The 24,458-nt window shown below is 33.3% G+C and overlaps 1 protein-coding gene across 2 annotated transcripts in view; it reads left to right on the forward strand.

The window, feature by feature from the left end:
- The window catches only part of LOC140443427 (sialin-like), a 73,957-nt gene that overhangs the window by 36,243 nt on the left and 13,256 nt on the right, over nt 1-24,458 (forward strand). For both annotated transcript variants that reach the window (XM_072534681.1, XM_072534680.1), the window contains exons 3-6: nt 445-757; nt 6,144-6,361; nt 9,928-10,074; nt 13,665-13,797. In XM_072534681.1, the coding sequence (XP_072390782.1) occupies nt 445-757; nt 6,144-6,361; nt 9,928-10,074; nt 13,665-13,797 (811 nt within the window). The remainder of the gene's footprint in view (nt 1-444; nt 758-6,143; nt 6,362-9,927; nt 10,075-13,664; nt 13,798-24,458) is intronic.

A 24,458-nucleotide genomic window follows, 5' to 3' on the forward strand; every position in this document is an offset into this window, starting at 1 on the left:
TATGGTTTGTGATCTCGGTCCTTCTCACAAATTTACAGCGAATACTATACTACTTTCTTCGCGGTAAAGTACAGAGAGCATTGAGATACTACATTTACATTAATGTATATTGTGTTGTCCATATTAAGATTTGAGTTATTATAGTATTATTTGGAAGAAATTTCGGTATCATGAAATCTGTTTATGGTAATAACTCAAAATTGAAAAAAAAAGAGACAGTTTTCTTTGGGAGGGTCGACCTATAATATGCATATTATATAAATATATATATATATATATATATATATATATATATATATATATATTTATATATATATATATATATATATATATATATATATATATATATATATATGCGTATATATAATGTTACTTTTTATACTGTATAGTTGCCTGATTTTGTTGATAATAACATCTTGTTAACATATAAATATATTTTTTAAGGTATATGATTGGAATAATCAGAGTACAATGTTATCATCCTTTTTGTGGGGTTACCTTTGGCTTCAAGTAATTGCAGGGAATGTAGGAAGAATATATGGTACCAAATGGTTTCTTCTAATAGCGATGACTATTAACTCTACATTAAGCTGCCTTCTACCTCTTTTTGCTCATTGGATGGGTTCCTATGGAGTTATGTTGTGTAGATGTTTGCAAGGACTTTCTCAGGGATTTTTCTACCCATCTATTCATAATTTGATATCATTATGGTCGCCTATATCAGAAAGAGGAGTATTTAGTTCAATAGCATTTTCTGGTAAGCTAGAAATTTATAAGCTACATATCTATAAATCTATACATACTGTGAAATTTATTGGAACGGTGTGGTGTTAACTATATTTACAACTTTTTTTATGTTGTAACGAATTTAAAAAGAATCACACGAACAAGTATATTGACTATTAGCTATATACTTTATTTAAAGTTTTGGTAGATCCGTCATCATAAGAAACCAAACAAGATACTTAGAAAAATTGAAGGCAGCTAAATGTATTTTTTGACGTTGGCTTCGTACCAGACAAAGTTATATTTTTTAACTAAAACACATTGCAACAATATAACACTGTAATTGTTCTACATGGAATTTCAAACTTTTATCTTAGTTCGATGTTTAGAATACCAACTAGACGGTTCTGAATTTCTATCTTCTATTTTAAACAAAAAGGTGCCTTTGCGGTTAAATTAAATTTAATTAGAAAAGACGGTTAAGATTCGATTTCTAGTATTCTGCCTCTACAACTCGCTTATATATATTTCGTTTAGTAAAAAGCCCTAAACGTGAAATCAAATCTTTTCCGTCAAAGTAATAATGAAATAACTTCCTAAAAATGCATACGGTAACAATTACGAATAAAGCAAAAAGTGCAGACGATGAATTGACCGACATGGTGAATCTAAAAGGCACAGATTTATGTAGGAATTTAAATTTTGGTTTTGAACATGAAGAAATCTTAGGATTTTTACTTTTGCTATAAATTTTAGTTATTTTATTATCAAAAAGTGTCACGAAAATTCGCAATAAACTATGGTTCTTATGTATCTCGTCAAACTAGAATATTGGCTATCATTTATAAAATCACATCAAAAAGTGCCAATACATATCAGAAAGGATTGTAATAGTAAAGATAAGAACGGAGAAGGAGGACATGAAGATCAAGTCAGAGGGAAGATGATAATATTGGGGGATTTTAATGCTCGAATAGGCAATCCAGTAATACCCAGAATTAAACAAAAACATAACGAAAATGTTAAAAATGAGAATGGAGAACTTATGATAAACTTTTGTACGAATAACGAACTTAGAACAAAGATCAACACAAATATTCATTTAATAATACCCGTGCACAAAGATCAATGATAGATTAAATTATAACCAATAGAGATATACAGCCATACTTCACACCACACGTAAGATGCCTCAACTCAGCAGATGTATGTAGCGACCATAGCCTAGTATTATGAAAAATAAGAATTATTATCCTAATACTTCACACTGCACGTAAGATGCCTCAACTCAGCAGATGTATGTAGCGACCATAGCCTAGTATTATGTAAAATAATAATTATCAGAAAAGATCGCTGGGAATAAAATATTAGAAAACGATAACATCGAGTAAATATGAGGAAAACTCAAAAATAACATAATTAACGCAGCAACAGAATCACTTGAAGAGATGAAAGTAACGAACACCAACATATAAGAGCCTAACATAGCAAAGTAAATGGCCAATTTCTTGCAAATTTTATATTTCTCTGGAAAATGTTTACTCCAAAATTCTTATGTGGATGCAGTTTTATGTATGTGCAACAAATTATCTTCCTGTAAGTCTATAATCTTCATTTGGAGCAAGAGATTTGAAATGAAGAACAAATTCGCAGCAACATCAGTGTACTTCCCTGCTGAAGGAACTTCAAAAGGCTCTTTTAAGAATGCCGGCAACTTTTCTACCTCTGCAAAATCTTCAAATCTTTCTGCGAATTTCTTTTTAAGACCTTCAATGAAATCTAAGAATATTGAAATGTCTATTTCTGATTCTTTTTTTATTTCTGGTTATTCTTCTGTTCAAGAGTTATTGGACAGTGAATCAGTTCTTGACATGCAATGTCTGTTTTAAAAATATCGAGCTTATCGGCGGAACCAGGACACACTTTGTATCACATCACATATTAATTTCTTATTTCCTTGTAGTTCGGTATTGAGCACATTTAAGTGTTGTAAAATGTCTTTCAGGAAAGCCACAGCCTACATACTTTTTTCGTTTGCCAGGAACTCCAAATGATTTATTGCTTCTTGGATATTCAGATTTTATAAGAAGGTAGTTATTTCTTATTTTATTTGCCAAAAACGTTTAATCACTTGACCTTTACTTAGCCAACGAATATTGTGTTGAAGTCATTCAGAATACGTTGAATTACACTCAGACAGAAAAACTTTTAACTGCCTGTGCTGAAGAACAGAATGGCACCTCATAAAATTAATCAACTTAATCACATTGTTCATTACCACTTTCAGAGTGTCATTAAGTTTTCCACATAGGGTTTCCTGGTGAATTATGTATTAATAAGATGGTAGCCCAGCAGTCTTTTCTTTAATTCGCTTTATAAGCTCCCTTTCTTTATTGATCAAAGCTGGAGCACCTTTAGTTGCAAGACGCCATTTTATCGTAATTAATGTTTAATTTTGTCATGAACTCACCAAAAGTCGGGAATACATCTTTTTCACGAATGTGGCCTTCAAACTATGGCAAGACTGCAGGCAATTTTTTCCTAAATATTTTATTTTCAATACCATAAAATCTCACGAAAATACACATTCGTCCGTCGTCAACAATGTTACATGATTCATAAAGTGTTCGAGTAAATCCGTTTTATTGCCTGCAGCGAATATTTCGGTTCTACTTGTATTGCTTTTTGCCGACAATGGAATATCTTGAATGGCGGCAACAATATCCTTTTTATTTTCAAAAAGTGCTGCGGCCACTCCATACATGCTTTACCTATCTAAGAGTCTAAAAATGGTTTTTATTGTTTATCGAACGTCCAAAAAACACGCAAAACAGAGCCTGCAGATTTTTCTTGCTTGGTCATACTTCGAAGTAATATGGATGCGCCTTTTTGCTAAGAAGCTAGATATGTCTTTGATTTTTTTCAGCGAGCTTCACGTTCCAGAGGAAACTTTGGAACATTTATAAAAATGTTGATGGGTCATTCCACAATTTTTCTTTAAATTAATATTTTTAATAAGAACAACAGTTTTAGGCAAACTGAAACAGTGTCAGGTCTATCAGGAAGCGTAAAAAGATACTGTTCAGTCCCTGCAGTCACAAGGATCGTCAATTACAAGTTAGCCAAGCGAACAACACAAAAGACAATCAGCAACAGTCACAACGACACTCACTTGCTCTCAGTTCTAGTACGACAGGCTAGCTATGTTCAATTGCTCAAGCTAAGCAGCGGCGGTATTGCCAAGTCTACGTTACCTATCGACGCAAGAAACGGCTTTTAAAAATTCCGAAGTTGGACCGCGGTCCGCCAATTATCGACCGTTGATCTAGAAGCTCTAAATAACCCAGAGGTTAAAAAGAAATACAAGCAAGAAATAAGTGAAAACAACGAAAACACATAAACAATATTCAAGAATATTTGAAAATAAAATAAAAAAAAACTAATGATACAAGCAACAGATAAAATTATAGGAGTGACAGCAAAAAAGTGAAGAAAGGTTTAAATGGATAAGAACCAAAAAACTAGATAAATTAAAAAATAGCAAGAAACAGAAAGGAAGACCTAAAAAGAGATGGGAAGACGAAGTCGATGAGGATGCCAGGAACTGCCTGGGAACGGGTTCATGGAAAAGAACAGCGGTAGATCGAGATGATTGGAGAAGCGTGTTGAAAGAGGCCAAGGCCCGATTTAAGCTGTAGTGCGATTGGATGGATGGAAGAAACAGAAAAGAAAATATTTCCAAAAGAAAGAGAAATTACGCAAATACAAAAAAAAACAGAAGCAATAGAAAAGTCAGGATTTTCTCCAAATCTGAGGAAAAGAGAAGCATATATCATTGATTATAATTATTATGTCATTGATAGATGATTGATTTATGCTGTATTTGAGAAAAACTAAATCTAAAATTTAGAAGTCTTCATCTCAGTGATGCAGCAAAAATAAATTTTTGCTGTAGAATTAATGATTTACAAGCATAGGTCAAAAAAATTCTACAATAAATTGAAAAGAGAAAATGGTCAAGAAACAAAAGCAAATCAACCCCATGTGCTAGAAATTTCGGTTATTTGAACAGAAAACCTTTTATTTGATGTTTTTCTTATTCACCCCATATTTACCACGTATATTTATCTATACCACGAATGGATCGCCATGGAAATTAAATGAAGTGTTTTTAGCCCTTATCGACATTGGTCGGTTCAATCGAATTGAGCAGTATTTTTTATCAGAGGCCACTCCTACCTTCCCGGTGACAGGGATTTTTCAATCATCGAGAGAAAATTAATAAGACATGATAGGGTGTACACCTTACATCTGATAACCGAAATTATTATCACTTCTAGTAATAGTACAGATACGTTGACAGTTGAAGAAGTTAGCACAGAAGATATATTAGATTTCCAACATTGGTGGCCAGTCTACTATAAAAAGACGTGCATTTCTATGAAAACAAGAACACAAAGTGTTCCTGCTAAGGATAAGATACCTTTGGCATAAGTTCCTTTATGTACCTTACTTATGGGCAAACTGAGTCTGTGATTATTTGTAGATATTTTATTGATATGTTATCGAAACAAACATAAACATAAACTTTCCATCAATTCATTCGTCTGGTGTGTAGGTGTTACTTCGTTTTTTTGAACTCGAATGATAAAAGTAAAGTCACAATTATTAAGTAAATACTTATGACCTGTAACGAGATAGTATACATAAATTTCTTAAATATTGGGCAGCACATTTACCATAAAAATCATAAAAAGACCATATTCCAGTTGCGATTTTGACCACCGCAACAGTCACTCAACAATATTAATTTCGTAGCAGACATGGGTGTATTATTTTTAAAATACTGGTACAAACAATGGTCAATTTTAACTTGGTGGTCTTTTGATCGTTTACGTGGTCTTTTTGGTACCATTATTACTATAGTGCTGCACAACCAAGCTGTTTGAGCATGCCAGGATTTTAACTCATAAAATATCTCATGAATGTTTTTCTGGATGTCATTAGGTACCTTCTCATTACATTTGAAGCGGCAATCACACTCACTGGCGATAAACGTTTTAGATTGCACAACATTACAACTAATATTTTAGTACTCTTCACCGGCATCTCGTTTTGTTTTTCTTACATGTTCTTCCCATATACTTTCATTTCTTAACTTCTTTCTTCCGCTTTTTGTAAAGTCTTCAGCTATATTATCGTTTCCAAGATTTTCCATATTCGACACATTTGATACAGTAGTATCTGTATTTGACTCTGCAATCATATAAAACAATACAATTTTCAGACATTGCAGAATAATCTTTAAAAATATTCAGAAGAGCGAAACGTTTTTAAATTGGACAACCGCGTATTTTATAATTTACTTACCCATAACTGTAAAAAAATTCTATAGTTTGTGTTAACTTATTTTTTAGGCTCACCCTTTGGTACAATTATTACTATGCCAATAGTAGGATATATTTCATCTAGCTGGTGGGGCTGGCCAGCTTCATTTTACCTTTACGGAGGCTTAGGATATCTCTGGGTGATACTTTATTTTTTTCTTGGAGCGGATAGTCCTGACAAACATCCATGGATATCAGAAAGGGAAAAGCGGTACATAAAAAGTGATTTGGGAGAAGAAACAGGAAAGGTTAGTAACTAATTCTATATATTATTCCGAAGATCCAATCCGTCTGTGATTTAAAATATTACTAGTTTGACAATTGAATCGGTCATTTCAAAAACAACACGAGTCACATATTCCTAATTTTACAGGAGAGCAAAAAAACTAAATAGTTGACAGATGGATAAAATGGATGACCACAAAATCCAAAGTTATATTGTTATTGTGGTTCTAATCATAATGATCTATAAATCGTCTCGAAAAAAATTAAGGTTTTTTGAAAAATGACTTTTGAAATATTGGACTAATGCTGTTTTTGCATGAAACGAAAAAAAAAACAGAAATACAACCATTTATATTTTTATTTCGAAAGTATAGTAACTACAGAAACTGGTAATTATTAAATAATAATATTATGGAACAAAATCAAATCATTATCTGATTCAGGGGCTACGTCGTCAGCTTACTCACTGGTAGGCCACTAAAAAGTTTTCTCGTAAAATGGTTTATATTCTTCTAAAATGCTGTTTTGAACTTGCTTGATATTTGCAATTTTTTTGAGATTAATGACTACAGCATTATTTGGGTAAGCTAATGATGTTGATAGCAACACAAAGCGTTTGATTTTGGAAAGACGAAACGTATGACTAATGAAACCGTCAATAAAATCGTGAGTCACAACTGTACCTTTTGCATGCTTATCGTATTCAAACGACATAAACGACGATGAAGAGAAGGTTCTTTTTTGTTGCTTTTGTACCTTTGAACCTAGGCTTTCATTGGAGAGGCAGTTTCGCTTGTAATATGTTGGCCACCAGTTACGATAATCTAATATCTGACATGTCTTCATCTCAAAAACGGAACAATTTGTCCCAGCTCCTGCCATAAGGGAATAATATTGGTCTGGCACATAAATTCTGTCATGCTTCTTAATTTTTGATTTCAGCACCCCAAAATCGCGATCATTCGGCAAAAATAAATGTCCTCTGATTGGAAAGTAATGGATTATTTTGGAAAATCTGCCTGTATCCGTCATTGAGAGCAAAAACCAGATCATCATATGGTTCTTATTTTGTCCAGGACAGTTCGCTGTCAGGTCGCTGAACAGAAATTTTTCTTGTACGTTATCGGGTAAAAAAGTTTCAAAATAATGGGACAAAAACATCGAACAAACTTCATTAGCGCCTTTATTGGCTTGGCCTTCATGATAAACGTAAAACACAGATTCCTTGGTTTTAACATTTTTTATACAAGTTGGTCTCAACTCCATCTAACCTTCTAATTCGCAGTCGGCTTCTGTTTTTTGTTTCTATAAGTGTTCCTTCGTTATTTTTTTAGCAATCATATTGTCAGACATTCGTATTAAGTGTCCAGCCTATCTAAGTGTAATGCATGTTACGATATCTGGTTCATTAAAGAGTTGATATAATTCGAAATTATAGCTTTTGTGCCACTGCCCTTGATTGTTTATAGCTTTAAATATTTTGCGGAGTATCTTACGCTCGAATATTCTCAAAAGTCTTTCATCCTTTTGCATTAGAGTCCATGTTTCAGCCCCATGTGTAAGGGCCGGCCTCATAAGTGTTTTGTATATTGTAACATTTTTTTAATTATTATATTAAATTAATTTTAATTCCTTTTACCCATGTGGATGATACGCTTATGTTCGGTTTACCGTCTTCAAAATTTTATTGAATGCCCGGAATTTCCTTGCGTCCGAAAGGTTTTTAATCCTTTCCGTCTTAATCCGGGTCTTTTATGATAGATTTGTAAATATTCCGAAGGCCCGTATAGTAATTTTTCTGTAAAGACCCAATCTCGGGATTTCATATTTTATCACGTGCCAAATTACCTCGAACTTTCCGATAGCCGTTATAACCTTATCTTCTCAGAAATACATACAGCTGGCCTATCATTTTTGGGGGGAAGATACCCTCACCTTTTCTTGGGTAGCTTGGTAAAATTTTAGAGGAACCAAGTTACTTCTCGGTGGGCACTCGTAGAGAAAACAACTTCTCGGTGGGCACTCGTAGAGAAAACAACTTATCGGTGGGCATCCGTCGAAGTAAGACGCTTAGTTCACAATATCGTATCTGCTACCTTACCGTCTCTGTGCATTTTCTTTATAAGTGTGTATACACTTGCTTATTAGAGTTTTTTTTATCTTACACTATATTAGTTTAAGTATAGTTGTAAAGCACCTTCAAGGGTAAATAAATTCAGTGTTTAATACCAGTACAGTATTAACTTCAGTGAATTAAAGCAGCAGCCTTCAGGAATAATTACTGTAAGTGACATAATTTTAATATCTCCACCTATCTGGGCAAGTAACATGGTATAGCATCATATCATCTCCCATTATCTGGACGTATCGAACGATCATACATGTCTTCAAATGTAATTGAGAGTAGCTACTGAATTTTGCAGTCAATTAAAGAACATTCTATATTTTTTTTTGTTACGAACCAAATAATCGATTTAACCAAGTGCGGTTTGGTTAAATTTTTATGTTTTCACGTCAGTAAACTTTTTTGTATTTTTGTAAATTTAAATTTTATTAATTTTTGTTATCTTTTGTGTTTGTTATAATTTGTATTCAATTTTATTTGCTATAATATCTCGAGATTCGCCAAAACTTTATTTGTGCATGCTTGTGTTATACTTATATCTTTGTAAAGATATTTTCTAATTATATTTCTGCCTATTTTTATATGTATACCACCATTTTATAGTTGTTGGTGTATCTTTATTACTTGTGTTGCATTCAGCAGCGTCGTAATTGTGTTGTTGTTTAATATATTGTTACTGTTTCATGTATGTATTTTATTTGTCGAATCCTAACAAAGTTCCCTGATATATTTGCTTTTTACCTTTAAATATAACTATACCTTTGACCAGTAGAAAGATCAGGCTTATTAAGTTTCGTAGGTAAGTAAGTGTAATACCTTATATATTTATTTTTTGTTTATGTAGAGTGTTGACCAAATTTATTCAATAATTAACTGTGATATCTTTTCTTGGGTTTGGTCTCAGAACCTAAACATCTTTCCTTATCTCTTTTCTTTTCTAAGGTTTCTTAATTTTCTCCTTAAACCCCAAAAAATTAAGTGGTGCCCTGTTCCCTATCTTATCTTATCTTTGGTAATTTTACCCATCTATCTTTTTGTTCATTTCTGTGTCTTTTCCAATATCTCTTATCGTATCTTTACTTATTTCGTCCGTTGGACCCATTCCTGGTTCCAAAAGCTAGTTTCGAACCCACGACTCGCTCTCCACCAACCATCTGGCTGCCGTCCGCAGTGTCTCCATTGGTGACCTTTCTAGCACCATCCAAAAAAGGTTTCCGAGGTTACAATATAATAAGTAAAGTGTTTTTTTATATTTCTTGAGTGGAATTGTTTTTGGAGTCCATAGTATGTATGCCCTATTTGTAAGGTCTTTTATTTTCTTCTTGTTTTGTTAGTAGTAGTCACTAACGAGCCAATGTATATGAATCTGCCACAATGTAGCTTATATTAAGGTAAATTTAAAATGTAAAATTTTCTTCACTAAGCATTAAAATTAATATTATTAATAATAAACCAAATTTTCAGATGCAGGTTCCTTGGAAAGCTATTTTGACTAATCGACCTTTCTGGGTTATTTGGATAAACGCAGTAGCCCAGTTTTGGTGTTGGCAAACACTTCTAGCGGAAATGCCTACATATATGAGCAAAATTCTGAAGTATGATATAAAATCCGTAAGTATCTAAATTGAAAAATGATTAGATAATAATTTCTATCTACTTTAATATATGATTAAAGTAAACAACAATAATTACTTAAATACCCTTGACATCAGTATTGTCTTCTTCTTCTTATTGTGCAGGTTGGCGATCTAAATGGTAATTGTAGCTTTGAAAACTGCTGCCGAAAGATCTCTGCAGATGAACGGCCAAACCATCTCGTTAACTGACATCTTTTCTAAATCATATAATTATAAGAACAACTTTAATATTATTGATTCATGTCACTTTAGTGACTTTATTAATAATTTTGAACTTCCACAAGGTTACATTTTAGTGAGTTTTGATGTAGTATCTCTTTTTACTAATTTACCTTTATCTAGTGTCATAGACACAATGAGACGACTTAACGCCTTTGAAATGTGGACCTATAGAAGAATTATGAGGGTTTCCTGGGTAGATAGAGTTACGAACAATGAAGTACTGAGAAGAATAGGTAAAGAGAAGGAAGTTGAACTTACAATTAAAGAAAGAAAGCTACAGTATCTCGGACATGTGATGCGGGGCGAGAAATATGGCATCCTGCGACTCATAATGCAAGGAAAGATAGATGGCAGAAGAAGCATCGGAAGAAGACGAATTTCATGGCTCAAGAACCTGAGAGAATCGTTTGGATGCAGCTCAAAACAACTTTTTAGAGCTACTGCCTCAAAAATTAAAATAGCTATGATGATTGCCAACCTCCGTAGCGGAGATGATACCTGAAGAAGAAGAACTGTCATTACCTCCCTAAGAAATCACTGGAACTCCATCCAACCTAACTGTCCTGTATCCTGGAATGTATTTGCAGAACTGTTGCAATTAGTATTTAACACCAACTTCTTGGTTTTTGATGTTAATTATTATCTACAAATATTTGGGACACCTATGGGCTCCTCAATCTCTCAATTCTAGATGAATTTAATGACAAAGTGAAAAACTATCTTATTAATGATGTTGCAGTAAACTACTACTACTAAAATAACTCATTCAATTTTTTACTCTGGACTTCATGAACTTCTTGAGGGGGATTTTGGTTTGCAAGATTACCTTAGTTACCAAGACTAATGAACTAGGGCCTAATAATATGGCATATATTGTAAGCCCTGAAACCGGTAGCCCAAAATTTACCATCAATAAAAAATAGAAACTACCTAAGATTGTGCGTATTGACTCATTTACCATATATCAGTATTATGGGCTTACATTGGCAACATTTTCATTATTTTTCAAATGTGTTACGAACAAGCAGCTGAGAATTAGAAGAAGAAATTAGGAAAATAATGTAAACAGTGATCAGATTAGCAGAAGTACAACGAAAAGGAGAGCAATGTACCGGACTAAAAAGCGGCCACCAATTATTCCACAAGGAGATGAAAATAAAGCAACAGTAGGCGGCGTAGGCGCACTCATTAATAAAAAGGTGACATCCAGAATCACACAGTATAAGGTTATATAGAAAAGAGTAGTATCAATAGGTATAAAAGTTAACCAAGATCATACATATAAAATTATTTAGAACAATGCCCCGATGTTGGGTCACGAAGTTATAGAAGTATAGCAATTTTATGAAGAAATTATTGAAGCAATGATGGCAAAAAAAGCAGAGTATGTAATCTTAATGGGCAATTTTAATTGAAAATAGGGAAACCTACTGCTATTTATTATAATACAGGGCGAAATAATACAAGCAGTACTTCAAGGTCATGGTGAGTGACAGAATAGGGAACAGAGACATACAAATAATATGCGATGCTGCATTAGTCGCCGAGATCTAAGATGATCTTTCAAAAATACAGCAAAAAATTATGATAATCTTATCTAAAAAACCAAATTTATGACACAAACATCGAAATACCCACTATGATGTAAAATAAAAATCGAAGAAAAAATAATAAGGCAGGAACTGCAGTTGAAATATCTAGGAATAGATTTAAATAATTATAAAGACATTGAATAAAAAGTTCGACAACAAGTCTTGAGAGCAAATAAAGCGGCGGGATCTGTTAATGATACAGTTTGAAGAAACAAGTACAGAAAAGGAGACAAGACAGAAAAGGAAGGATCTATAAAACAGAAATTAAACCTATAACAACCTATACGGTGGAGACGAGACTCGACACCTTCGAAACGAATCATCGAAAACATCTATTTCCATAATCGAATACAGGCAAAGATAAATGGAAAACTAATACAGTGTATACCAGTACAAAGCGGAGTCAGACAGGGTCGAATGGACGAAATAATACAAGCAATACGTAAAGGTCATGGTTACAGAATGGGGAACAAAGAAATCCAATATTATGTTATGCAGACGACGCCGCATTAATCGCCGAGACAGAAGACGAGCTTAAAAGATTAACACACATCTTCAATACAACAGCCAAGAAATACAATATGATAATATCAGCAGAAAAAAAAAACAAATGTATGACAACATCTAAATACCCACTACGATGTAAAATCGAAATTGATGGAAAAATAATAAAGCAGGAAGCAATGTTTAGATATCTGGGAATAGACATAACTAGTTACGGAGATGTCGAAGAAGAAGTACAACAAAAACCTTAAAAGCAAGTAAAGCGGCGGGATCTCTTAATGACACAATGTGGAAGAACAAGCACCTAAGACAAGACACAAAAAGAAGAATCTATAAAGCAGCAATTAGACCTATATAACATACACGGCGGAGACAAGACCTGACACATCTAAAACAAGGCGACTACTAGAAACAAAAGAGATGAAAATACTCCGACGAATATCAGGGAAAAGTCTGTTGTATAGGGAGAGAAGCGAAAACATAAGACGAACATGCAATATAGAAGACATAAATGGATAGGTGACAAAACGGAAACAGAAGTGCAACAAACACATTAGTAGAATAGAAGAGGATAGAATAGTACGAATAGCATGAGATAAGTCACCAAATGGACGAAGAAGTATTGGAAGACCAAGAAAAAGATGGTGCGACAATTTAAACAGTTTAGGAGGCTAATATAAAAGAAAAAACAGGCTTTAAAGCCTACATAAAAGAAGGAAGAAGAATAAGAAGAAGAAAAGATCAAGCCTGTCCTCTACTTATATTTACACGCTTATATTTATCTAATGTTGTTTATATGCACTCCATTGATTAAAACGCCTTCCTGTAGTTCTCGCAGGGCTTGCTTGAATATGATATATATTAGTAAGACTTTTACAACTTAAAAAATTTATTCAAGAACGACTATTTACGGTTACTAGTGACAGGGTACTTATTATCCATATACAATAGAAGAAATGTTCAGAGTACGTGGTGGATACGAGTAGTATGGAAGCACTTATAAAGCAAATAGCCTTTGGGTGTCGCGGAATATGAATTCTGTCCATAAAACTTGTTCTCCGCATTTTTTATATATTCTATTTTTATATATTAGTAAAAATAGCCTAATAATATGCTATGGCATACCAAAGATGGTGTGGTCATATGAAAACTTAGACTAAAGCTGATATTAAACCAGACTGAAACTAATAACAGTACAATTAAATTTTATTGAAATAAAATTTTTTTGATACATTTTCTATTTTAGAATGGTGTTTTATCATCTATTCCTTATATTGTTAACTTTGTGACCTTAATTGTGGCTGGCAGTTTATCCGATATAATTATAAAGAAAAATATAATGTCAACAATATGGACCAGGAAGATGTTTACATTATTAGGTAAGATATTTAGGTAAATATTAAAACATATTTTTCTTTTTAGTATGATTGATTATCAAATTTTAGTTTCAATCGGATAGGAATTCTAATCTTTAAAACAGCTACAATTTATTTCTTGCTTTACTTTACCCTGCAGCTGGGAATGTAATTCTCTGGCCTTTCTTACCAGCAAATATCACTGTCATTTGTATAGATGTTAAAATATTATATCAATTATTTACTATTTTAAATTGAAATTTTGAGGTTTGTAACCACAACGCAAACAGTTAGAGGGCCCGTCGGCAAAAAAGTTTATTGTTTAGTCTATTTCTTGCATTCATACTCTACGTCCACTTCAGTTGCCCCAAACTAACACCTTAATTATTACTAACTGGTTTGAGTGCGAGATCTGGATTATGCAATCTACATAAAATAATCGATATAATTTCATATTTCATCAGTTGACTTCCTATAGTAGTGTCAGTTGGACCTTTGGTCAATGCTCTGTTTCAAAGAATTTTAAAATGTGCAGATTACATCACCATGATTGTGACTGACCAGCCATGTTGTCATATGTCAGATATCACTTTAACATTTCCGAAGCCATTCTCTCTCCTGGTGTCAACCAATATGTAGCTTCTTCGAATTTTATAATAATTTTTAAAGTGTTTGTCCTTTGTCTCGTGTTGTGTAAATGTATACGTTATAGTTTATGACATCACCATGTTGGGTAGCCTAATTTTAACGAAGTAAGTCTAAAACGTTATATTACATAATTTTTTTATTAACCATCAACTTCGAGTTTTTTCAAAGTTAATCAATTTTTCTTTAGTTAAAAAAACGTTCTTGGCTTATTTCAGATGCTTCTGAAGATGCTCTAGGAGCAAAAGTACTTGGGCAAGATTTAATAAAAACTGTGCCTGATATCTGCCTTTTATTTGATTAAAACTAATAAAATTGATGATAGATACTCTTCCCAGACTGAGTATCGTTTCCTTAGGCCGAGTCTGACACGGTTTCCCTGTGCGACTTTGTTTGGTTCTGGGGGGTTTTTTCTTAAATTTTCTAAACATGTCAATTTTACGATCTGCCAGAAATTTATAAATACTGTTATTCTTTTTAATTAAATAGCTTAAAAATTGTAAAAAAGAACATGAAAATAAAATTATATGAGATGATAAATATAGGTCATTCAAAGCGTCTGATGATTCGAATATGTCGGAACAACTACTGTGTCGGAATTCATAGATAATTAGCTACAATAGAACCTCGATAAGTTAAAGTCCAAGGGAAAAACCAAATATTTTAAGTTATAGAGGTTTTAAGTTATCAAGGGTCTATGTTGTGATGGATTAATATAGGTCAGAAGTTATATAAAATATAGGCATCTATTATACACTACATTACTACATACACTACATTCATTTATTATACACGTTAAAAAAAGTTAAAGCAATAATTAAAGGTATAGTCTGTGATTTTCTTCTGTTTTAAACAATTCATAGATTCTAAATCCATTTGATTTTCAATGACAAATAGAGAAGAGAATACGTTATCTTTTATGTTGCTACACTGCTCTATAAATGATCGTACAGTCGTTATAGCACTCTTTGCTTCGTTGATTAATATGCTCGTAGATGAAGTTTGTGGGTCGTCGTTAAATTCATCGTCTTTATCACTTTCAATACAGTTGTTAACTGATTCCAATATTTCTTCCTCTGTTAACGTCCCTGCTGTGACTACTTTATCATCACAAATAACAAAGTCGTCAAAAGTAATTTTTAACGCAGACATGTGGTTATTCCATTCTTCAGGTACATTATTATCTTCCTCTTCAATGATTACTTGAGGTTCAATGATTTCTTGAGGTTCTGAAGAAAAACCACAGGTTCTAAAGCAGTTTTTCACTGTGAGGAGTGTTACGTTTCGCCATGCTTTGTCCACCATCCTCATTGCTTGAAGAACATTGATAGAAGAAATCGTATTTTGCTCCATATCAGCTATCATTCTTCTAACAACTTCTTTTCTGTATGATGTTTTAAAATGTTTAATTATACTCTGATCCAAAGGTTGAAGTTGTGATGTTGTGTTTGGTGGAAGAAATTGTACTTTGATTGCCTTTAATGGTGGTATGTCCCCGTGTGCTGTGCAGTTGTCGATGAACAGAATAATTTTTCTATTTGCAGTTAACATTTGCTTATCTATATTAATCAGCCATTTTTTAAAAAGTTCTGCTGTCATCCATGCTTTTTTATTGGCTTCATAATCCATGGGCAGTGATTTTAAACCTGCAAAACACCGAGGTTTTTTTGACTTACCTATAATTAAAGGTTTCAGTTTTTCTGTGCCCGTAGAATTTACACAAAGCAGAATCGTAAGTCGTTCCTTGCTGTGTTTTCCTCCATGACATTTTTCATTTTTGAATGTTAATGTTTTTTCGGGAAGACATTTGAAAAACAGACCAGTTTCGTCAGCATTAAAAACATCATTGGGATCATAATTATTCACTACATTATGCAATTCAGATTTCCATTCTTGGCAGACTGATTTGCTTACGCTCGCACTTTCGCCGCACATTTTTTTGAAGGCTAAATCATGTCGTTTCTTAAAATTCTCTAACCAGCCATTGCTGTCTTTAAAATTATCGATTTTTAGTGAATTAGCGAACTCTACAGCCTTTTCTTTCAGTATAAGTCCACTGAGACTGATGTTTTTGTTTCGACACTGTTTTAACCACGTAAACAAACACTGTTCCAAATTAGGGAATTCGGCAATTTTTCGTTTCTTACATTGAAGATTGCCTCCTGATTCTTGATTTTTCAATAGTTCAGCTTCTTTTTTCATGATGATTGATAATGTACTCTCGTGTATTCCAAACTCAGCCGCAACTTCTTTTCTTTTGAATCCATTTTTCACTGCTTCTATAGCTTTTAATTTATCAGCATATGTTAGCGTTGTTAATTTTCTTTTTGAACTCATTTTAAACAAGTTATCACACAGTACGTAAAGCGATGTTTCTAGGACAGTGATCAAAAACTTATGATACAGTAAGCTGTTCAGCTGTTGTCCTAATCCTAACCGCCGCAAATACAGCTTTTAAGAGATTCCAAGAAGAAAACAATAAGACATTATGTAGTTTACATTAAGTGAACACGTGCAAGCAATAAATATGACCGAAAGCACGTTCTTTCAAAATGACTTATTGGTAAACAATTTTATGTTATAGAGGTTGTGGAAACCTTTCTTTAAGTTACTGAGGGCCAATACTGATATTATTTATTTAAGTTATCGAGGTTGTGTATTTTAAGTTGTAGAGGTTTTGGGCTCCGATGGGAAGGGAGCATATAATTTTTTGAAGTTATAGAGGTTTTTAAGTTATTGAGGTTTGACTTATCGAGGTTCTACTGTAATTTTTTTCAGGGTAATTTCATTAACACCAGCAAAAACTACTTTTCATATCGCCTGACAAAACGTGTTTTCCGATTTTCCTGTCTGACGGGTGAAAGTGGTCGATTTTATGACTACCAAAAAATTTATTAATAACTGTTTTTCCAAATATTTTGTTTTTAAATGGAATATAGAATATTTTTTTCCTATTTATTTACGTTAATAATCTAGTCATTAATCACCAATACGCAATTTTAATCTATCCTTATCAGAAATTAATTGTTTCTGAGTTGCAGAAGTTCAAAGTTTTAGTCCATTTGAATAATATATATTGTATAATATACAAGGTATTAGCAAATAAGTGCCACAAACTTCAGAAAGTACTTCGGCATGAAGAAATAATGGCAGTCTGCTATATAAATGTATGTCTGCAAATGCTTTGTTTTTCGAGATACGGGATGTTAAAATTTTTTCTTATTAACTGTCCTATTTAGCCCTATTTAGTCTTCTTTTTAGCCCTGTGTTGTCAAGGAGGTGGAATACTTCTACATTCACATGTCTATGTAATCGCTTTTCATGATTTTCAGTCGTCTTCTTAATAATTGTAGCCACAGTTTCTATACCCTGGTCCTTATGGAGGTCGTTGTTCCTCACGTACCAAGGAGCATTCACAATGTTTCTCAATATGTTATTCTGAAATTTCTGGATTATTTCTGTATTACTTTTCTTGACTACCAGAAATCCAAATAGGTCGTAGTATTTGTTTATAAAGTAAAAGCTTCTGGTATATAGATAGGGAAGACTTTCTTTTAACCATCTAATACATTTTTTTGTATCTTATGAAAAGTTCTTCCATTTTTTTCTTAACATGAAATTTCCAGCGTAGTCGTGGATCTAATGTTATAGGTAGATATTTTGCCGTATTTGTATATGGTACTTGGTTATTATTAATTGTAACAGGTATATTTTGTATCTTTTTATTGGTAAAGTTAAGGTGCACAGATTTATTTTTGTTCGACCTATTTTTCCATGTTTTTTTTTGTCAAGGAATCTATTTTGTTAACTGCTGTTTATAGTTTGTTTATTGCCTTTTCGATAGTGTCATCTACCGCTAAAATGGTAGCAATGGTTAGCAAAGGTGGCAGTGGTATTATGTTTTAATACGGGTATATCGCACATGCATAGCAAATAAAGGTCCGGGCCCAACACGCTATCTTGCGGAACTACTGCTGTAATTTCAGTTGTCTAAATAGGTGTTTTCTTGTTTAATTTTTAAGTATCTTTCAGATATATAAGACTCTAAAATTTGCGAATTTTGCTTGGGCATAAATGTTTTTAGCGTATAGATCAAACCTTCATGCCATACTTTATCGAAGGCTTGAGCAACATCAAGAAATATAGTAGAACATACCTACCTTATTTTATTCTAATGATTTTTCAATGGTATTTATGATTCTATGCACTTGATTAATTGTTTTAATTAATCTTTAGTTAAATGCTTTTTTGTGCATGTAATACATCTTGGTTCTCTGGCACAGTATTTTCAAGTATGCCCATATGCTTGGTTTCTGTCATATTGTGGCACTAATTTCGAGCTCTTAACTGGCTGGATCTTCACTCTCAATCCCAAGATGTGCGTAATCCCATAAATCTTATTGATATCTTCATCTTGCTTTAAGGTTACTATAAACATGTCTAATTAAACGAATTTCTAAGTTATTAAAATAAATAGAATGACAAATGAAGAGTTGAATAAAAGCTTATAGCCCAAAGAAAGTATTAAAGATGAAAAACTTGACCTCGGGCTTCCGGTTCCAAACATGCAACCTGAAGTACTGTTTTAAAATCACCGAAATACTACATGTGATATATCAATCGACGCGTATTGAAAAGTCAAGTTCGAATATTCAGTCCCTATTTTGAAAGTATATCCAACTTTTAGGCTATAGCCACGTGCTAATTTATTTCCTTGTAGTTGCTTATGTTTATTCTTATTAATTTTATCCTTTGATCTAGTTTTATTCTCATTAAGATTTTATATTTGATTATTTTTTTTTTTTTTTTTTTTTTTTATTTAAACAAATATACCCGCATCAACCACTAAGGGTTATTAGCGGGGGGACATACACAAACAGTAAGATACATATTGTTGCATAAAAAAAAATATTTTTTACAATCTGGTATAGAGTTTAGTCATTTTAAGATAACTTAATAAAGACTGTAAATTTGACGTTAGTATACTTTTTAAATTATCACTAAGGGCACACGCGATTCTTTCGTTCTGGTACACTGGACACTCAACAATTATATGTTTCACTGACAACTGAGTATTGCACTTGGTACACAACGGAGCAGCCTCCTGGTTGAAGATATGCTTGTGTGTAAGGAAAGTATGTCCTATTCGGAGTCGGTTAATGATGACTTGGTCTTTTCTATTATTTGGTAAGATGAGTTTGGTTCCTACTTGACTTAGACATTCTTTGAGTTTATTAGCAGTGTGATCCCAAGTAGTTTGCCATGCTCTGTATACGTGGGCTTTGATATTTACTTTGTGATCAGTCCAAGGCATTTGATTTATGATAGCAATACTTTGGTCGGTGGTTGCATTGCTTGCCAGAGAGTCCACTTCCTCATTACCACTTATTCCCATATGGGAATTTGATTATTTAATGTGCATTGTAAACGCTGTTTGGGGTGATTGCTTGGTGGATTAAGTAGCTCAACTTCCCAAGCCCGGATAAAATGTGGAGGGTGATTATCAAGGTTAGCAACCTACAAATCGTAAAAACGAATACTGCTCAAAGAAACAATGTACAGCCTCAGAATTGGATTGATACTATGAAGACGACCACGGCAAGAAATAAGAACAAGCGAAAAATATCCAAAACCCAGGAACTGCTAACTGCAAAAAGGGGACTTGCAACAAATTTTCATAAATTGACTTTATGTTATTATTGCGTTCTTTACACGTAAACACATCGTTTTCAACAAACAGGGGACTTCTGTGTCTATTCTAAGTATATTAAAAATGGCGGCTAAAATTTCTTTAACTGCAAAAAGGGGACTTTTACAGCAGAAGTTTCCTTTTTGCAGTTAACACACAGCCCGCAGTGTGGTGCTGCGCTCGTGTCGGCCCATATTGTTTTCTCTTCAATACCGGCACGACTACCAGTAGACAACAGCGGTGTCCGCGGTAGTTCGACTTGAATTATTTATAAGAGAGGTGTTGTTGTATCATATCTCTAACTTTGTTTGCAATGGCTCGTAGCAATGCTAGTAGTGATAGTGATTCGGATACACCTTGCATAAGAAAAAAGGGTGTTGTGAATTCTTATAAATATGCACGAAATAAATATCGTGATGTAAGAGTTCGCGGCATTTCTTTTGTCAATGCAGCCGGAAAGGAGATACTAGCTCGTGTTCCCGCCTTAGAATGTGGGTAAGTAGCAGTTTTAGCCATATTACTCTTCAATTTCTTGTGCTTTTATTTTGTAACTTAATGTAATAATCATTTGCATTGCATTTGGCTGACATTCTAACACAATTTACTAAGATTATTTAAGTTATGTTAATCTGTCAATTATTTTAAATTGTTTTAATATCTGCCTCATTTATTTCAGATGCAAGTTGAAGTGTTTGTCTCACTGGAATGCTGAGGAGAAGACCACAATTCTCTCCACATTCAACAACTTATCCAATAAAGATGAACAGAATGTTTTCTTGCAAGGCCTTATGGATTGTGCTGTCCCTAAGCGGCGATTACCCGCCGATAAAAACAAAAAACCTAAATCCAAGACAGTGATGTACAATTTACTTCTTAATGGCAGTAGAGTTGCTATTTGTAAAAAAGGATTTTTGGCGAGCTTTGGAATCACAAAGAAAAGATGTGAGCGGTTATCTAATCTGCTTCATAAACAGCAAACTCCTTGTGATCGACGCGTGAAAAGTAGCAGTTATAATAAAATACCAACTGAAGTACTTTCGGAAGTACATAAACACATTGCTTCGTACCCCACTAAAACAGCTCATTATACTTCTCACGAAATCTAATATCTTGATTCCACACTTAATGTGCAGAAAATGTACGACATGTACAAAGTTAAACACGCTGATCATAAAATTAGTTACGAATCTTTTTGGAGATACTTTAAAGAAAATTTTGATCTCAAATTCGGCCAACCTCAGCAGGATACATGTGTAACTTGTGAAGAGTTATCACTAAAAATTAAAAACAAATTTTTAAACGACAACGCAAAAAGAGTGGCTGTTGCTGAGTTGCTAGTTCATAAGCGAAGGAGCAAAAAATTTTATAATTACCTCAGAGCAGAACGGGAGGATAAAGACCAAACAACTGCCGCAATTGCAATAGATTTCATGGCCAATATATCTTTACCTATTATACCTATGCAAGATCTCTACTATGACAGAAAATTGACAGTTAGTGTTTTCGGAATTCATAATTTGAAACATGGAACGATGGTCTGCTATGTTTACCACGAAGGAGAGGGTGGCAAAGGCCCGAACGAGGTTTTAAGTCTTTTGAGTAATTATATTGAGACATACATTTTATGTGACCCTCACGTAAAAAAATTGAAAATTTTTGCTGATAACTGCGCTGGTCAAAATAAAAACCATCCTATTGCAAGGTTTATCATGACACTTGTTGAACTAGGTAAATTTGACAGCGTTGAATTGCTCTATCCGATTAGGGGTCACTCATACATGCCGTGTGATCGAGATTTTGCCTTGATCAAGAGGAAGCTAAAGAAAATTGACAGGCTGTATCTGATAGAAGAAATTCTTAATGTGATAATGAGTGCTTCTAAAAACCCGTCAAAATTTATTTCGAGTACACCTGCTGAGACACGATGCTTTTCTCGACTTCAGTAATTGGTGGCCAAGGAAAGAAAAATAAGGTTTCAAATTTCAACTTACCATCACATGAAATGCGATAGAGCGGAACCTGGCATCCTCACATGCAGTGAGTTCATTAACGGTGCCATATCTGAGAAGTTTAACCTTCGAAAAATAACCGAAGAAGTGATAGTTTTGCCTTCAACGCGAGCTTACTCTGAAAAAACCTTAATGGCATCCAAGGTTGAAGACATTAGAAAAATGCTAAGATTCATCGACGATGACAATATCCAATTTTGGAGGGAAATAACAGAATGGCCCACTGTCCACCAAGTTGACAATTAATACTATCGACTATTTTCTACTCCTAGTTTTTTACTTATAGAACTGGTACTTTATATTACTTGATTATAATGGCAAATAAAGATGTTTTTTGGCAAGTAGTGTTTATATTATTGAATTATTCCTCATAATTTTTATTTGAATTACAGTTAACTGCAAAAAGGGGACTTCTACACAACATTAAAATGTGAATATTATACAAATATAATTAAAATTATATACCACTTATTTACATCATTGTATATAAAGTTATATTGAACATGTATACCAAGTTTCCTGATTCTAAGTGATTTGGTTATATAATTATTTAGTTTTTACCTTCTCCTGTAAAATTTACTTTTATGCAGATGTCCCCTTTTTGCAGTTAGCAGTTCAGATGAGAATTACTACTTGGAATATCAGATCGCTCAACTCACGGGACCAAGAAATAACCCAAGTACTGAAAGAGAAAAAAAAATAGACATTTTTGCTCAACAAGAAACAAAAAAGAAAGGAAAAGGCCAATCAAAATTAGGTGAATACATACCAATCTACAGTGGATTAGAAAAGAAAACAGGGCCAAAGAAGCTGTAGCCTTACTAATACACCAAAGGTACCAAAATCACATCAAAAAGTGTCAATACATATCAGAACGGATTGTTACAGCAAGGATAAGAATACAAAAGGAAGACCTGAATATCATCGAAGTATATGGACCAGAAAATAACAAGCCTCAAACAACAAGGGAAACGTTTTATGGCCAATTACAACAAGTAGTAGATCAAGTCAGAGGGAAGATGAAAATGTTGTGAGATTTTAACGCTCGAATAGTCAATCAAGTAATACCCGAAATTAAGCAAAAACCTAAAGAGAATGTTAAAAACGAAAATGGAGAACTGTTGATCAACTGATCAAAAGTTGCTTTAACTCAGCAGATGTAGGTAGCGACTATAGCCAAGTATTATGTAAAATAAGAATCATCCTGAAATATTTCACACCCAAGAGAGCGACGCCAACACAAACAAAAATCAAAGTCAAAGAACTAAATACGAAATCCACGGAATACCAATACAGAAATATCAGAACATATCGCTGGAAATAAAGTAGAAAACGATAACATCAAGGAAATCTGGGAAAAACTTAAAAATAACATAATTAACTCAGCCACAGAATCACTTGGAGAAAGGAAAGTAACGAACACTAACATATCAAAAAATAAAACACCATGGTTTAAACAGTAAGTGAAGAAAACATGTGAAGGAAAGAAGAAAACCTTTTTACAATACAGAACACAACAAACATAACAGGCATATAATCACTATAAACGAATCAGAAATGAAACGAATGCTTTAGTTAAAGAAATAAAAAGGGAGCACTGGCAGAGCTTCTCAAAACAGATGGAACACGACTTTTACGGAACATAAAAAGAAAAATGGAGAATGATCAGGAGATAAAGAAAAGAGATAAACGAGCTAATAAAAACGAAACACATTCAGAAGGAAACATGGGTAGACTACTTTCAATCCTTATTTGCTAAAGGTGACAATAATGAACCACCAACACCAGAGGTGACGACAAACGAAAAAATAAATATTGAGGAGGTAGGGATAAAGGAAGTATCAAGTAAAATAAAAATAAAAAATCACCACGAGAGGACAGAATACAGAACTACTCTTAAAGTACGGAGGACCAGATTGGACCAAACTATTAAAACTAATCCAAAAAATAATAGAACAAAACAGAATTCCTCAAGAATGGACATCAAGCATTTTAATAGCTCTCTTCAAAAAGAGAGACAAATCGGACCCGGAAAATTACAGGGGAATTAATTTATTAAACACAACACTAAAATTAACAACCAAAGTGATAACAAATAAACCGAATGAAATTATAACACTAACAGAAGAACAATAAGATTTTAAATCGGGAAGATCATGCACCGTGGCTATATTAATAATGAGGTACGTATAAGAGTAATCATTAGAATACAACAAACCGGCATATCTATGTTTTGTAAACATTAAGAAGGAATTTGACCGGGTCAATTTAAAAGAAGTTATCCACTCACTATACGCAAGAGAGAAACCTCTAGGAATAAACAATAAAAGTAAAAGTAGAAG

The sequence above is a fragment of the Diabrotica undecimpunctata genome, chromosome 6, assembly GCF_040954645.1.
Source record: "Diabrotica undecimpunctata isolate CICGRU chromosome 6, icDiaUnde3, whole genome shotgun sequence".
In the NCBI taxonomy this organism is placed as follows: domain Eukaryota; kingdom Metazoa; phylum Arthropoda; class Insecta; order Coleoptera; family Chrysomelidae; genus Diabrotica; species Diabrotica undecimpunctata.